This window comes from Drosophila novamexicana, unplaced genomic scaffold, assembly GCF_003285875.2.
Source record: "Drosophila novamexicana strain 15010-1031.04,08,12 unplaced genomic scaffold, DnovRS2.1 tig00000193-arrow-pilon, whole genome shotgun sequence".
NCBI classification, from domain to species: domain Eukaryota; kingdom Metazoa; phylum Arthropoda; class Insecta; order Diptera; family Drosophilidae; genus Drosophila; species Drosophila novamexicana.
Genome location: NW_020824787.1, coordinates 7,665,711 through 7,681,073, shown reverse-complemented (window position 1 = coordinate 7,681,073; position 15,363 = coordinate 7,665,711). Strand labels below are relative to the sequence as shown.

The window sequence follows — 15,363 nt, the reverse complement described above, 5'->3', positions numbered from 1 at the left end:
TGATCAAGAATATATTATTAGTTCCCTAAGGTATCCTTAAAGCAATGTACACATGTACTTCAACCTTTTTCGCCACAATTTTAAGCTTTATAAACTAAACTGGATAGTTTGTAGTTTTCGAAAAAAAAAATCAGGTGCTCTTTTTATTTAATTTCTGCTCTAGGTATGATCTTAAAATTCAATTTTAAACGGAACACAACACATGTTGAAATAAAAACACAGTACAAGTTCACTTACCTATACACTTAAGATAATGGCCAACATGTATGAACCAAACGCTTTGGATAGAGAATTCGGCGAGTTTTGGACAAAAGTCAATTGTTTTGCTGTGATGGACTTTCCGTATGACCAAAGATGCGAGTTTGTGAGAAATGCAAATAACTGCATACATGGCACGAACTTCGTGCCGTATATGTATTTATTGGCATGCGAATTCAAATGTAGAAACGTGTTCGAGGAGTCTATCTTTGTGACCCTCTTCCTGATTCTATGTTTCGAATTGATGCTCTTCCTGACCCATGTGGCGCATTATTATTACACTCCGGCGTTGAAGGTAGTTTCCCAAATGCTTCATATGAACGAGCATCTGGCTGGCGTGACGATCATGGCACTTGGCAACACACTTCCAGATATGTTTGAACATATGTGGGCTATTTATGACGACACGGCCGTGTTTGCCAATTGCCTTTCTTCGGCATTATTTGTAACCATGTTCACTGGGGGATTGGTATGCTATCTCAGTCCATTTCAAATGAGTGGTTATGATACCGTACGCGATCTACTCTTCTTTATCTTTGGAGCGATGCTGCTTGAGTATATTATAATCACTGAAGAGTCGATTACGATCGCTGAGTGCATATTACTGATGGCGGTGTACATCATATACATAATTGTCAACGTGATCGATGTGTATATCATGAAACGTAACATAAAATGTGAGTATCACGATTTCTAAACTGTTTCTGTGCTTGGCTAACATATATTCGCTTTTTGTAGCCTTGAAACGCGAAATCAACGTACTGTACGAATTACCACAGTCAGAAGATGTTAAAGAAAAGCGCGGTGCACTAGAAAACCAATACAAATTACTTTCCCGGGATGATCGAGTAACTATATTGCAGCGCAAATCGTATCAAAATGATAATCGAACTTTCAGCTTTTTAACCAAAGTCGGAAGCGAACGTGTCACAATTGACATGGAAGCCAATCGCAATATACATTACACCAGGGACCGAAGCAAGAATCACCATCTCTTTAGGGAATTCTTCTCTGCAATTCAGCCCATTAAATTGAATGAATGGCGCCAGGCGACCATGTTAGTTCGCGCCTACTATATTGCTCGGGCCCCAGTTGTATTTTTAAGTGTCATTTATATACCCCTGGTGGACTACGAGCTGAAGAAGAATGGCTGGAGTAAGCTGCTCAACTGCATACAAATTTTTCTTAACCCAGCGTTTACAATCACAATGGGCAAGGCCATGATATTCAGAGATAAGTCGAAGCTGTGGTATTATAATATACCACATGACGTTAAATACGGCCTTTACTCCCTGGTGGTAACAGTGCCCATAGCCATAGCTGTGTTTTTCCACTCAAACACCAGTGTCCCGCCGCCGTATCACTGGTTGTTTACAATTATGAATCTTACTGGATCCATGTTTGTGATATTCCAGAGTGCCACCGAAATAACGTTGCTAACAGGGGTCCTTGGCTTTATGTTAAAAGTTCCCCCTGATTTTATGGGTGCCACTGTATCATGCCTCGCCACATCCCTGAGCGATCTTGTAGCAAATGCATCAATGGCCATGCAGGGGTATGAAAAAATGGCATATGCAGCAGCTATTGGAAGTCCATTCTTTACCGTTCTTCTGGGTACAGGCAGTGTGATTGCTGTCAAGATTTTGTTAGGCGTTAGTATTTCAACGCATGGTTTGATTGGATCATATGGAGAAAATGCATTTGTCCTATTGATATTGGGTCTCCTATCGACGCTGCTATGGACATCGGTGTTGAATTTTAATGCTCGTCGTTCGGTGGGGATTTTCTCCATGTCCATCTATGGTCTGTACATCATATTTAGCATTCTTATCAGAGCGGAAATAATCCACCCATACAGTGTGGATGCTCTTCTCGTCTCGTCCCATGCATAGTTAAAAATTATAAGTTGACAAAATAACTAACTCAACAATGTAATCACATATGTAATCGAAAAACTCCAGACTTGAAAATATAACTGTTATTATTCACGGTGTGTGACATTTGTTTGACTAAGATTAACAAGAAAGAAAGGCTATCTTCGGCACGCCGAAGATCTAATACCCTTGCAGACCCAACCTTTTCATAATACTCATAGTGCTTTGCCCGTATCTAAGAAGCACAGGGAATATAGTTAATGCCGAGTTTGGTGAAGATATCTTAATAAACAAAAAGGTTTTTAATCTAAAAACCTAGTTATCGAAAGATCGTTCCTATGACAGCTATATGATATAGCAGTCCGATGTAAATAAGATTTTTCAAAAATGAAGGGAGCATAGTTAAATCTCTAAATGCCGTGCTTAATCAAAATATATTTAATGACAAAAAAGTTTTCCATACAACAACTTAAATTTCGACCGATCGTTTCTATGGCAGCTATATGATATAGTGGCCCGATCTTAATAGGATTTTGCATATATATGAGTAGTATAGTAAAACTAATAAATGCCGAGTTTGGTCTAGATATCTTTATGGACAAAAATGTTTTTCATACAAAAATTTAATTTTCGACTGGAAGCTAATTTTTCTAGCCGGGAGCCAACACCAAGTAAATTAATAAAAAAAAGTTCCCTTGGCAGGGCTCGAATTTGCAACTGACCGCAATACTTATTGTCGACTCTATTCAACAGCCACACCGGCAAAAAAAAAAAATAATAATACTTTCCCCGGTAGGGCTCGAACTCGCGACAGACCGCACCACTTGCTATGCCTCTACTCAGCAGCCACACCAACAATCAAGTACTTATGATAAAAAAAGGAACTTAAATAACATTACAAAAAAAAGATGCAATTACCATGCCACAGAATGCGAAGCATACGCGGATGAATGTGTGTGTGTACATGTATACAGAAATTCTTAAAGCTGCTGCCCCATTCAATTGCGCAGCTGCATATAACTTTGGTTTTTCTTAACCGATCTTTATGAAATTTTCTACAGTATATCTTATTGTACCATAGAATATTTGTGTATTCTGAAATTGGTTGGCAATAAAAGTTGGGTTATTAACTTGATTTATAGCTCTGGGGTGGTAGCGGGGAGGTGGCGATAGGTATGAAATGAAAGATACTTGAAATATTTTTTAATATTCTAGAAGCAACATATCATGTTTGGTGGCTCTAGCTCTTATTATTTACCCAATTTGCTAAAAAAAAACAGGATGTCGATATCGATTTTTATCGATTGCTTGGAAACGGAGTAAGTTATCGATTATCGGACGGATGCGCGGACGGACGGCTATTGATGCTGATCAAGAATATATATACTATATGGGGTCGGAGATGCTTCCTTCTGCCTGTTACATACATTTGGATTTTGCACAAATAGAATATACCCTTGTACCCATTTTTAATGGGTTCAGGGTATAGAAAGAATGAATGAAGGTTATAAAAAAGAAATTCATACTTGATATATAAAGTTATTAGCAGATAGGATAAAACGATAATAATGGGAAACCATCGACCCTGTGGAAGAAATGTATAGCCTGTCCGGCAAGCTATGCCCCTACTCATAGCTCGGCATGGTCAGTTAGTTCCCTAAGGTATCCTGAAAGCAATGTACACATGTACTTCAACCTTTTTCGGCCACAATTTTAAGCTTTATAAACTAAACTAGATAGTTTGTAGTTTTCAAAAAAAAAATCAGGTGCTCTTTTATTTAAATTCTGCTCTAGATATGATCTTAAAATTCAATTTTAAACGGAACAGAACATATGTTGAAAAAAAAAAAACACAGTACAAATTCACTTACCTATACACTTAAGATAATGGCCAACATGTATGAACCAAACGCTTTGGATAGAGAATTCGGCGAGTTTTGGACAAAAGTCAATTGTTTTGCTGTGATGGACTTTCCGTATGACCAAAGATGCGAGTTTGTGAGAAATGCAAATAACTGCATACATGGCACGAACTTCGTGCCGTACATGCATTTATTGGCATGCGATTTCAAATGTAAAAACGTGTTCGAGGAGCACATCTTTGTGACCCTCTTCCTGATTCTATGTTTCGAATTGATGCTCTTCCTAACCCATGTGGTGCATTGTTATTACACTCCGGCGATGAAGGTAGTTTCCCGAATGCTTCATATGAACGAGCATCTGGCTGGCGTGACGATCATGGCACTTGGCAACACACTTCCAGATATGTTTGCCAATATCTGGGCTATTTATGACGACACGGCCGTGTTTGCCAATTGCCTTTCTTCGGCATTATTTGTAACCATGTTCAGTGGGGGAATAATATGCTATATCAGTCCATTTCAAATGAATGCTTATAATACCGTGCGCGATCTACTATTCTTTATCTTTGGAGTGATGCTGCTTGAGTATATTATAATCACTGGAGAGTCGGTTACGATCGCTGAGTGCATATTACTGATGGCGGTGTACATCATATACATAATTGTCAACGTGCTCGATGTGTATTTCTTGAAACGTACCCTACAATGTGAGTATCGCGTTTTCTGAATTGTTACGTTGCTTGGCTAAAATCTATTCGCTTTTCGTAGCTTTGAGACGAGAAATCAACGAACTGTACGAATTACCACAGTCAGAAGATGTTAAAGAAAAGCGCGATGCACTAGAAAACCAATACAAATTACTTTCCCGGGATGTTCGAGTAACTATATTGCAGCGCAAATCGTATCAAAATGATAATCGAACTTTCAGCTTTTTGACCAAAGTCGGAAGCGAACGTGTCACAATTGACATGGAAGCCAATCGCAATATACATTACACCAGGGACCGAAGCAAGAATCACCATCTCTTTAGGGAATTCTTCTCTGCAATTCAGCCCATTAAATTGAATGAATGGCGCCAGGCGACCATGTTAGTTCGCGCCTACTATATTGCTCGGGCCCCAGTTGTATTTTTAAGTGTCATTTATATACCCCTGGTGGACTACGAACTGAAGAAGAATGGCTGGAGTAAGCTGCTCAACTGCATACAAATTTTTCTTAACCCAGCGTTTACAATCACAATGGGCAAGGCCATGCTATTCACAGATAAGTCGAAGCTGTGGTATTATAATATACCACATGACGTTAAATACGGCCTTTACTCCCTGGTGGTAACAGTGCCCATAGCCATAGCTGTGTTTTTCCACTCAAACACCAGTGTCCCGCCGCCGTATCACTGGTTGTTTACAATTATGAATCTTACTGGATCCATGTTTGTGATATTCCAGAGTGCCACCGAAATAACGTTGATAACAGGGGTCCTTGGCTTTATGTTAAAAGTTCCTCCTGATTTTATGGAAGCCACTGTATCATGCGTCGCCACATCCCTGAGCAATCTTGTAGCAAATGCATCAATGGCCATGCAGGGGTATGAAAAAATGGCATATGCAGCAGCTATTGGAAGTCCATTCTTTACCGTTCTTCTGGGTACAGGCATTGTGGTTGCTGTCAAGATTTTGTTAGGCGTTAGTACTTCAATGACTGATTTGATTGGATCATATGGGGAAAATGCATTTGTCCTATTGATATTGGGTCTCCTATCGACGCTGCTATGGACATCGGTGTTGAATTTTAATGCTCGTCGTTCGGTGGGGATTTTCTCCATGTCCATCTATGGTCTGTACATCATATTTAGCATTCTTATCAGAGCGGAAATAATCCACCCATACAATGTGGATGCTCTTCTCGTCTCGTCCCATGCATAGTTAAAAATTATAAGTTGACAAATTTTAAGTCGCAATAAACAAATATGTAATCGAAAAACTGGCCAGACTTGAAAATATATAGCTGTTATTATTTAAGGTGTATGACATTTGTTTGACCAAGATTAACAGGAAGGAAAGGCTATCTTCGGCACGCCGAAGATCTAATGCCCTTGCAGACCCAACCTTTTCATAATGCTCATAGTGCTTTGCCCGTATCTAAGAAGCACAGGGAATATAGTTAAGCCGAGTTTGGTGAAGATATCTTAATAAACAAAAAAGGTTTTTAATCAAAAAACCTAGTTTTCGAAAGATCGTTCCTATGACAGCTATATGATATAGTAGTCCGATTTAAATAAGATTTTTTAAAAATGAAGGGAGCATAGTTAAATCTCTAAATGCCGTGCTTAATCAAAATATATTTAATGACAAAAAAGTTTTCCATACAACAACTTAAATTTCGACCGATCGTTTCTATGGCAGCTATATGATATAGTGGCCCGATCTTAATAGGATTTTGCATATATATGAGTAGTATAGTAAAACTAATAAATGCCGAGTTTGGTCTAGATATCTTTATAGACAAAAATGTTTTTCATACAAAAATTTAATTTTCGACCGGGAGCTAATTTTTCTAGCCGGGAGCTCCCTACTAGGGGATACCCTGAACCCTCTTATTGAAACACCAAATTCAGCTCGCGCTACGTCTTGAGTATTAGTGAAAAAAAAAAACGAATTAAAATAGTAGCACAGAAAACAATACAATCGCAATTATAATGCTGTTGATGAATACGAAGCAGACGCGCATGAATAATCTTCGAATTTACGCTGGTGCCGCAAAAACGTGTTTCTTAAACGATCTTAATCTATAGTATATATATTTGTACCATCGAATATTTGTCTATTCTGAAAAAGCAATTTGCATCAAAATTATAACTTAAATTGGTGGGCAATACAATTTGGGTTATTAACTTGATTTATGGCTATGAGGTATGAGGTCGGAGATGCTTCCTTCTGTATGTTACATACATTTGCACAATATTCTTGATCAGCATCAACATCCGAATCGTTCTAGCCATGTCCGTCTGTCTGTCCGTCGTATGTATGAACGTAAGGATCTCAGAACGTATAAGAACTAGAGACATAGCTGTAGGTCCTCCTAGTGCCCGCGCAGATCGAGTTTGTTTCGGATATTCGATAACTTGCCCCATTTATAAGTAATCGATAAAAATCTATATTGAAATCCAGTTTTTTGAGAAACTTTGGTAAATAATAAGAGCTCGAGTTACCAAACTTGACATGTATCTTCTAGATTTACCTTTCTTACCCATTTTCAATGGGTTCAGGGTATACAAATGCAATAAATAAAAACAAGTAAGAGGTTCTAGTCGGGAGCTCCCGACTAGGGGATACCCTGAACCCTCTTCTTCCAACATCAAATGCATATATATATTCTATTTTAGAAGCTATATGTCCAGTTTGGTGACTCTAGCTCTTATTATTTACCAAAATTGCCCAAAAAACAGGATATCGATATCGATTTTTATCGATTGCTTGGAGTAAGTTATCGATTATCGGAAACAAACACGATCTGCGCGGGAACTAGGAGCACCTACATCTAAAATTTCAAGTCTCTAGATCTTATAGGTTCTGAGATCCTTGCGTTCATATATACGGACGGACGGACAGACAGACGGACATGGCTAGATTGACTCGGCTATTGATGCTGATCAAGAATATATATACTTTATGGGGTCGGAGAAGCTTCCTTCTGCCTGTTACATACATTTGGCTTTCGCACAAATACAATATACCCTTATACCCATTTTTAATGGGTCAGGGTATAAAAAAAAACAAGTAAGAGGTCTAGTCAGGAGCCCCCGACTAGGGGATACCCTGAACCCTCTTATTCCAACACCAAGTAAATTAATAAAAAAAAGTTCCCTTGGCAGGGCTCGAATTTGCAACTGACCGCAATACTTATTGTCGACTCTATTCAACAGCCACACCGGCAAAAAAAAAAAATAATAATACTTTCCCCGGTAGGGCTCGAACTCGCGACAGACCGCACCACTTGCTATGCCTCTACTCAGCAGCCACACCAACAATCAAGTACTTATGATAAAAAAAGGAACTTAAATAACATTACAAAAAAAAGATGCAATTACCATGCCACAGAATGCGAAGCATACGCGGATGAATGTGTGTGTGTACATGTATACAGAAATTCTTAAAGCTGCTGCCCCATTCAATTGCGCAGCTGCATATAACTTTGGTTTTTCTTAACCGATCTTTATGAAATTTTCTACAGTATATCTTATTGTACCATAGAATATTTGTGTATTCTGAAATTGGTTGGCAATAAAAGTTGGGTTATTAACTTGATTTATAGCTCTGGGGTGGTAGCGGGGAGGTGGCGATAGGTATGAAATGAAAGATATGTACTTGAAATATTTTTTAATATTCTAGAAGCAACATATCATGTTTGGTGGCTCTAGCTCTTATTATTTACCCAATTTGCTAAAAAAAAAAAACAGGATGTCGATATCGATTTTTATCGATTGCTTGGAAACGGAGTAAGTTATCGATTATCGGACGGATGCGCGGACGGACGGACAGACAGACGGACATGGCTAGATCGACTCGGCTATTGATGCTGATCAAGAATATATATACTATATGGGGTCGGAGATGCTTCCTTCTGCCTGTTACATACATTTGGATTTTGCACAAATAGAATATACCCTTGTACCCATTTTTAATGGGTTCAGGGTATAGAAAGAATGAATGAAGGTTATAAAAAAGAAATTCATACTTGATATATAAAGTTATTAGCAGATAGGATAAAACGATAATAATGGGAAACCATCGACCCTGTGGAAGAAATTTATAGCCTGTCCGGCAAGCTATGCCCCTACTCATAGCTCGGCATGGTCAGTTAGTTCCCTAAGGTATCCTGAAAGCAATGTACACATGTACTTCAACCTTTTTCGGCCACAATTTTAAGCTTTATAAACTAAACTAGATAGTTTGTAGTTTTCAAAAAAAAAAATCAGGTGCTCTTTTATTTAAATTCTGCTCTAGATATGATCTTAAAATTCAATTTTAAACGGAACAGAACATGTTGAAAAAAAAAACACAGTACAAATTCACTTACCTATAACCTTAAGATAATGGCCAACATGTATGAACCAAACGCATTGGATAGAGAATTCAGCGAGTTTTGGACAAAAGTCAATTGTTTTGCTGTGATGGACTTTCCGTATGACCAAAGATGCGAGTTTGTGAGAAATGCAAATAACTGCATACATGGCACGAACTTCGTGCCGTACATGCATTTATTGGCATGCGATTTCAAATGTAAAAACGTGTTCGAGGAGCACATCTTTGTGACCCTCTTCCTGATTCTATGTTTCGAATTGATGCTCTTCCTAACCCATGTGGTGCATTGTTATTACACTCCGGCGATGAAGGTAGTTTCCCGAATGCTTCATATGAACGAGCATCTGGCTGGCGTGACGATCATGGCACTTGGCAACACACTTCCAGATATGTTTGCCAATATCTGGGCTATTTATGACGACACGGCCGTGTTTGCCAATTGCCTTTCTTCGGCATTATTTGTAACCATGTTCAGTGGGGGAATAATATGCTATATCAGTCCATTTCAAATGAATGCTTATAATACCGTGCGCGATCTACTCTTCCTTATCTTTGGAGTGATGCTGCTTGAGTATCTTATAATCACTGAAGAGTCGGTTACGATCGCTGAGTGCATATTACTGATGGCGGTGTACATCATATACATAATTGTCAACGTGCTCGATGTGTATTTCTTGAAACGTACCCTACAATGTGAGTATCGCGTTTTCTGAATTGTTACGTTGCTTGGCTAAAATCTATTCGCTTTTCGTAGCTTTGAGACGAGAAATCAACGAACTGTACGAATTACCACAGTCAGAAGATGTTAAAGAAAAGCGCGATGCACTAGAAAACCAATACAAATTACTTTCCCGGGATGTTCGAGTAACTATATTGCAGCGCAAATCGTATCAAAATGATAATCGAACTTTCAGCTTTTTGACAAAAGTCGGAAGCGAACGTGTCACAATTGACATGGAAGCCAATCGCAATATACATTACACCAGGGACCGAAGCAAGAATCACCATCTCTTTAGGGAATTCTTCTCTGCAATTCAGCCCATTAAATTGAATGAATGGCGCCAGGCGACCATGTTAGTTCGCGCCTACTATATTGCTCGGGCCCCAGTTGTATTTTTAAGTGTCATTTATATACCCTTGGTGGATTACGAGCTGAAGAAGAATGGCTGGAGTAAGCTGCTCAACTGCATACAAATTTTCCTTAACCCAGCGGTTACAATCACAATGGGCCAGGCCATGATATTTACAGATAAGTCGAAGCTGTGGTATTATAATATACCACATGACGTTAAATACGGCCTTTACTCCCTGGTGGTAACAGTGCCCATAGCCATAGCTGTGTTTTTCCACTCAAACACCAGTGTCCCGCCGCCGTATCACTGGTTGTTTACAATTATGAATCTTACTGGATTCATATTTCTGACGTTTAAGTGCTCCATCGAAATATCATTGATCACGGATGTTCTTGGCCATATGTTTAAAGATCCTGCAGATTTTATGGGTGTCACTGTCAAATCCATCGCCAACTCCTTGGATAATCTTGTAACGATAATGTCTATGGCTCTGCAGAGGTATGAGAAAATGGCATATGCAGCAGCCATTGGGAGTCAATTTTTCAACGTGCTTCTGAGCACCGGCATTTTGCTTTCCACCAAGATTTATTAAGCCCATAGCATTGAAATGAATAGTGTGATTGGATCCTATTCGAAGAATGCATTAATACTATTGATTTCTGGTCTCTTAACCACACTACAGTGGACGTCGTTGTTGAATTTTAATGCCCGACGCTCGGTAGGGATTTTCTCCATGTCTATGGTCTATGCATAGTTTTCAGCATTCTTATTAGGATGGAAATGATTCACCCATACGATGTGGATCTTATTCTCACCGATGCCTATGAAAACAATTAGGAATTTTATACTTTTAGTGATAAATTGTTTACGAAAAAAATCCAAATTATTTGCGACATAAATTACATCTATTGAACAATAAAAAAAATAAGTACACATTAAAAGCAGGTCAAAAAAGTGGCCAGACTGTTGAAATCGAAATATAAAATAAATAAAATGAAGGGGTAACACTGAAAACGCCACAATTAGCAATAACTGTACACTAACACTATTATACAAATGAAATGAAAATAAGTATTTTTCTGCAAACATAATGAATTGTTTTGTTTTTTTTTTATATCTTGCATATATTCCCAACAGGCTACTTTTATTCGGCTATTAGTCCGGTCATCTATTGGGCACTCAACCATAATACGCTACGACAATCGCCCTGTGCGCCTATCATTCGCCTGAGGTCCATGCAAAATTTTCTGCGTTCGCGCTTTCGCTCGCACACCGTGCCGCCGGCAGCCTCGTCGACAAATGAGGCAGCATTGGGGGCCTTCAATCCTAAACTGATAAAGCTAACACCGAAGCAGTATAGAGCTCAGGCTTCTTCGCATTATCTCTACTAGTGTGATACTAAACTAAAACCTTAACATATTTACTTATGACGACACTCGAACCCCGTTCTAAGAAACTTGATGTTTTTTCTCCATAGCTCCTCTTCGCAATTAGTTGGCACAACTTAAAAATACACAAAAATACAAAAAAAAAAAAAAAAAAAAACTGCAAGCGAAATTATACATAATATACATAAATACATAATACATACATAGTTTATATAGCTACTATACATAGGTAGTTGTTAACGCTTATTTACAACACAATGTTAGTATCCCAAAAGTATTGCAATCCAAACCAACAAAAAACATATACGAACTCATTTAGTGACTTGTTTAAAATGTTGTTTAGTCTTTAAGCTGAAACTAAAAGAAATTACATAAATGCATAATAATATTGTACTATGTTCCTTCTCATAGATAAGCAATAAGTAACGCTTTAAGCCAAGTTTAACAAACAAATCAAACTAAACATGATCTAAAACTAAACCAAAAACAATTACACTAAAATCAAATACATATTTAACAAATCTACGTACATATAAGAAACACGAAAAACAAAAAAAAAAATTGTATATATGTGTGTCGAAAAGCATTCTTTCTACACTTTTTCTAACATTTTTAATGTTCATTCAACTGAATACCTTTAGATTGAACACCTGCAAAGTTCAATTTATACGCAATAGAATATATTTCTTACTTTCCAAAAACTGAATGTGTATGTGTGTGTCTTATGTAGAACAGTTAATTTTCACTTTCCATTTGGTTCTATGTATTGTCTCTGTCTTTGATGTAACTTTCCATATTATAAAACAAAACAGAAAATTTAGTGGTTGATGTTCAATTACGTGTAGATTGTTTTCATAATTTACAAATTCACTATCGCAAGCCGAACGAAGGAAACTTAAATACATATATATATATACAAATGTAGAGCGGGCAACTAACGTTAAGTGAAAAGCGCACTTATCAAACTATTTAACTGGGGTAACTGTCAGACTTTTGTCTAATAAGCATTTACCTGTTAACTGACTGACGCTGTTAGTTGCGTTAACATTGCATTAACATTTTAATATTAAACCTAACCTTTGACATACTCAGCAATAGATAAATGTGTTCTGTTAGCTAATTCTCATTACATAATTTAAACTATTTTTAGGACTATTATTTTGTACTCAACTTAAATTTCACAAAAAAAAAAAAATAACAAGAATCTATAAATGCTATAAATATGCTACCATTTAACAGTTGTTTTGGCCGTCAACACTATTTTAATCGTTTTTCGATAAACGATTAATCATATTTAGATAATTGCAAGTCGTGTGAGTACTTGATACTGCTAACCGCCAACCGGGAAGACAACGGGATGGCAATGAAACGTTGTTGCATTAATTATTCATATGGCAATAAAATAGGTAATTATATGTGCAAAAATTCCAGACGTTGCATAACATTTGCATATTTTAAATGGGCCTTAATTGTTTTAAGACCGCGATTTGCAGCAGCCAAAACAGTCGATGATCAAACCTAGAAGCCAAAGCAAGCAACAAGTTTTAATAAAGAAAAATGTTTTTAAAATATTTAATGATATGTCTGGTGCTGGTGTTGCAGCTAGCACACTGCATTCCAGCTAGGAAGTAAGTACTAATTTGCTGGGAAATGCAACACATATAAATACATATTAAATACAGATATGAATTCATACCGGCGCGCTGCAATAATTATCCAGGCGTGGAGGCACAAATTGGCGGTCCTCTTAGTCTGTGCAGCTTTCCGCCCAAGTATGAGACACCTGATAATGAGGACATAGAAGCCGTCATCAAGCACATACAGGGATTAAATTTAAATTAAATGACATATTATTACATTTATTTTTAGTTTAGAGAACTTTACACTTTATTTGCATAAACGACGCGCGGTTAAATGAAATCAAATATAATTAGCTATAACATTATTAATTAATTACTGGCGCGCTTTGTCTGCTGCGCATGCTGCTGCATTCGCTTCTCGATCTCTGGCCTAAAGTGACGAATGAGTCCCTGCACTGGCCAGGCGGCACCGTCGCCCAACGCGCAAATCGTGTGTCCCTCAATTTGTTTGGATATCTCCCACAGCATATCAATCTCGGCGGGTTGAGCATCGCCCTTGACAAAGCTACAAAAAAAAAAACCAACCAACCATCAGCTCAGAAAATCAGTTTTACATTGCAAAAACTCACCGCGTCATAATCTTGTTCATCCAGCCAATGCCCTCGCGGCAGGGCGTGCACTGGCCGCAGCTCTCGTGCTTGTAGAACGAAATCAATCGCGCAATAGCCTTGATCACATCCGTGGACTTGTCCATCACAATAATAGCAGCTGTGCCCAGCGATGTTTGCGCCGCAATCAGGCCATCGAAATCCATAATGACATCATCGCACACCTTTCTTGGTATGATGGGTGTCGAGGAGCCGCCGGGTATGACGCCCAGTAGATTATCCCAGCCACCAACGACGCCGCCACAGTGACGCTCAATCAGCTCTTTCAATGGAATGGACATCTCCTCCTCCACTGTGCAGGGGTTGTTCACATGTCCAGAGATATTGAACAGCTTCGTGCCAGAGTTACGTGTACGTCCAAAGCTGGCGAACCAGGTACCACCACGACGGCAAATTGTTGGCGCCACCGCAACTGTCTCCACATTAGTTACCGTGGTTGGGCAACCAAAGAGACCCACATCAGCGGGAAATGGCGGCTTCAAGCGTGGCTTGCCCTGTTTTCCCTCTAGGGACTCAATCAGTGCAGTCTCCTCACCGCAAATGTAGGCACCAGCGCCGCGATGCATGAATACATCAAAGTTGTAGCCACTGCCGCAAGCGTTCTTGCCGATTAAGCCAGCCTGATAGGCTTCGGCAATGGCCAATTGCATGTTGGAAGCCTCATTGTAGAACTCGCCGCGTATGTAGATATACGCAGCCTGTGCACCCATGGCACGCCCAGCTATTAGACAGCCCTCTACCAGCTTGTGTGGATCATGACGCATGATCTCGCGATCCTTGCACGTGCCTGGTTCGCCTGTGGCAGAATAATACTACATTTTTAGCATGGACATTTTATTTTTTTTTTTGGATTGGAGGCTGGACTTACCCTCATCAGCATTGACCACCAAATACTTGGGACGTCCATCGCCAGGCTTATTCATAAAAGACCATTTCATACCGCTAGGGAAACCAGCGCCACCACGTCCACGCAGACCCGAGGTCTTGATCTCGTTGATAATCCAATCGGGGCCTTTTAGTACAATCTCCTTGGTCTTGTACCAATCGCCGCGCTTCTGCGCACCCTTCAATCGCCAATCGTGACGTCCATAGAGATTGGTAAAGATGCGATCCTCATCAGCTAATGGTCCGAATTTGGTTTTTGTCTGTGGAGGCGGGGTGCCTGGTGGAGGTGCTTGCGTGCTCTGCAAGCGCAGCTGCAGAGAGGCCGGCAGAGCCGCAACTGCAAAAATTGCAATTATAATAAATCAATATGAATATGCAATATATGCGCCACAGCATTTGTTTTTATGTGCGCAGAAATTACATAATTTGTTTGCAACTGAAATTTACAACACAACTTTATATAGCATGGCTGCCAACGTCACGAACTGTCCAATGATATTGTAAGGCATTTAAAAAATAGTCTACAACTAAAACGCTACTGTTTATTTACCAAATTGCGGTTTTCCTAACAAATTAAATCGCACTATTGCAGCCATTTTTGATACGACACGACTGACAGCTGCGACTTGACATATACGTGCAGCGTTGCCACACCGTTGCACCTTAGTGGCAGCTGTGCGATATCTAAGTAAAA

General features: G+C 39.0%; 6 protein-coding genes across 9 annotated transcripts in view; 5 read left to right on the top strand and 1 right to left on the bottom strand.

Moving 5' to 3' along the window:
- The window catches only part of LOC115758700 (alpha-2A adrenergic receptor), a 33,669-nt gene extending 22,012 nt beyond the window's left edge, over window positions 1-11,657 (top strand). For both annotated transcript variants that reach the window (XM_030699449.1, XM_030699448.1), the window contains one exon: window positions 11,286-11,657. In XM_030699449.1, the coding sequence (XP_030555309.1) occupies window positions 11,286-11,539 (254 nt within the window). In that variant the 3' untranslated portion in view covers window positions 11,540-11,657. The remainder of the gene's footprint in view (window positions 1-11,285) is intronic.
- Window positions 164-2,237, top strand: LOC115758697 (mitochondrial sodium/calcium exchanger protein-like). 3 transcript variants are annotated; one of them, XM_030699444.1, is made up of 3 exons: window positions 164-935; window positions 997-1,106; window positions 1,157-1,239. In XM_030699444.1, the coding sequence occupies exons 1-3, from the start codon at window positions 254-256 to the stop codon at window positions 1,193-1,195; spliced, it is 831 nt and encodes a 276-aa protein (XP_030555304.1). In that variant the 5' UTR covers window positions 164-253; the 3' UTR covers window positions 1,196-1,239. The 3 variants fall into 3 exon arrangements, with proteins under 3 accessions (XP_030555304.1, XP_030555301.1, XP_030555302.1); XM_030699441.1 differs by having other exon boundaries at window positions 169-935; window positions 997-2,237; XM_030699442.1 differs by lacking the exon at window positions 164-935 and having other exon boundaries at window positions 1,036-1,106; window positions 1,157-2,237.
- LOC115758694 (putative sodium/calcium exchanger 7) lies at window positions 3,949-5,975 on the top strand. The gene is made up of 2 exons (XM_030699439.1): window positions 3,949-4,701; window positions 4,763-5,975. Exons 1-2 carry the CDS (start codon window positions 3,966-3,968, stop codon window positions 5,914-5,916), a joined length of 1,890 nt encoding a protein of 629 aa, XP_030555299.1. The 5' UTR covers window positions 3,949-3,965; the 3' UTR covers window positions 5,917-5,975.
- On the top strand, window positions 9,002-11,101 carry LOC115758701 (mitochondrial sodium/calcium exchanger protein-like). Its single transcript, XM_030699450.1, has 2 exons — window positions 9,002-9,768; window positions 9,830-11,101. The coding sequence occupies exons 1-2, from the start codon at window positions 9,087-9,089 to the stop codon at window positions 10,738-10,740; spliced, it is 1,593 nt and encodes a 530-aa protein (XP_030555310.1). The 5' UTR covers window positions 9,002-9,086; the 3' UTR covers window positions 10,741-11,101.
- A 1,188-nt stretch (window positions 11,658-12,845) lies between the features above and the next one.
- On the top strand, window positions 12,846-13,429 carry LOC115758907. The gene is made up of 3 exons (XM_030699703.1): window positions 12,846-12,942; window positions 13,016-13,164; window positions 13,219-13,429. Exons 2-3 carry the CDS (start codon window positions 13,094-13,096, stop codon window positions 13,376-13,378), a joined length of 231 nt encoding a protein of 76 aa, XP_030555563.1. The 5' UTR covers window positions 12,846-12,942; window positions 13,016-13,093; the 3' UTR covers window positions 13,379-13,429.
- On the bottom strand, window positions 13,423-15,295 carry LOC115758899 (NADH dehydrogenase [ubiquinone] flavoprotein 1, mitochondrial). The gene is made up of 4 exons (XM_030699696.1): window positions 15,220-15,295; window positions 14,653-15,006; window positions 13,746-14,580; window positions 13,423-13,681 (listed from the first exon to the last, which is right to left on the bottom strand). Exons 1-4 carry the CDS (start codon window positions 15,263-15,265, stop codon window positions 13,486-13,488), a joined length of 1,431 nt encoding a protein of 476 aa, XP_030555556.1. The 5' UTR covers window positions 15,266-15,295; the 3' UTR covers window positions 13,423-13,485.
- Between the last annotated feature and the right edge of the window lie 68 nt (window positions 15,296-15,363).

Excerpts from the sequence above, each read along its gene's own strand:
- LOC115758701 (XM_030699450.1), top strand. The coding sequence starts at position 9,087 with ATGGCCAACATGTATGAACCAAACGCATTGGATAGAGAATTCAGCGAG. Across the intron at positions 9,769-9,829 it reads CTTGAAACGTACCCTACAAT|CTTTGAGACGAGAAATCAAC; the intron begins GTGAGTATCGCG and ends CGCTTTTCGTAG.
- LOC115758899 (XM_030699696.1), bottom strand. The coding sequence starts at position 15,265 with ATGGCTGCAATAGTGCGATTTAATTTGTTAGGAAAACCGCAATTTG. Across the intron at positions 15,007-15,219 it reads GTTAGGAAAACCGCAATTTG|TTGCGGCTCTGCCGGCCTCT; the intron begins GTAAATAAACAG and ends CAATTTTTGCAG. Across the intron at positions 14,581-14,652 it reads GGTGGTCAATGCTGATGAGG|GCGAACCAGGCACGTGCAAG; the intron begins GTAAGTCCAGCC and ends ATTCTGCCACAG.
- LOC115758697 (XM_030699441.1), top strand. The coding sequence starts at position 254 with ATGGCCAACATGTATGAACCAAACGCTTTGGATAGAGAATTCGGCGAG. Across the intron at positions 936-996 it reads CATGAAACGTAACATAAAAT|CCTTGAAACGCGAAATCAAC; the intron begins GTGAGTATCACG and ends CGCTTTTTGTAG.
- LOC115758907 (XM_030699703.1), top strand. The coding sequence starts at position 13,094 with ATGTTTTTAAAATATTTAATGATATGTCTGGTGCTGGTGTTGCAGCTA. Across the intron at positions 13,165-13,218 it reads CACTGCATTCCAGCTAGGAA|ATATGAATTCATACCGGCGC; the intron begins GTAAGTACTAAT and ends TATTAAATACAG.
- LOC115758694 (XM_030699439.1), top strand. The coding sequence starts at position 3,966 with ATGTTGAAAAAAAAAAAACACAGTACAAATTCACTTACCTATACACTT. Across the intron at positions 4,702-4,762 it reads CTTGAAACGTACCCTACAAT|CTTTGAGACGAGAAATCAAC; the intron begins GTGAGTATCGCG and ends CGCTTTTCGTAG.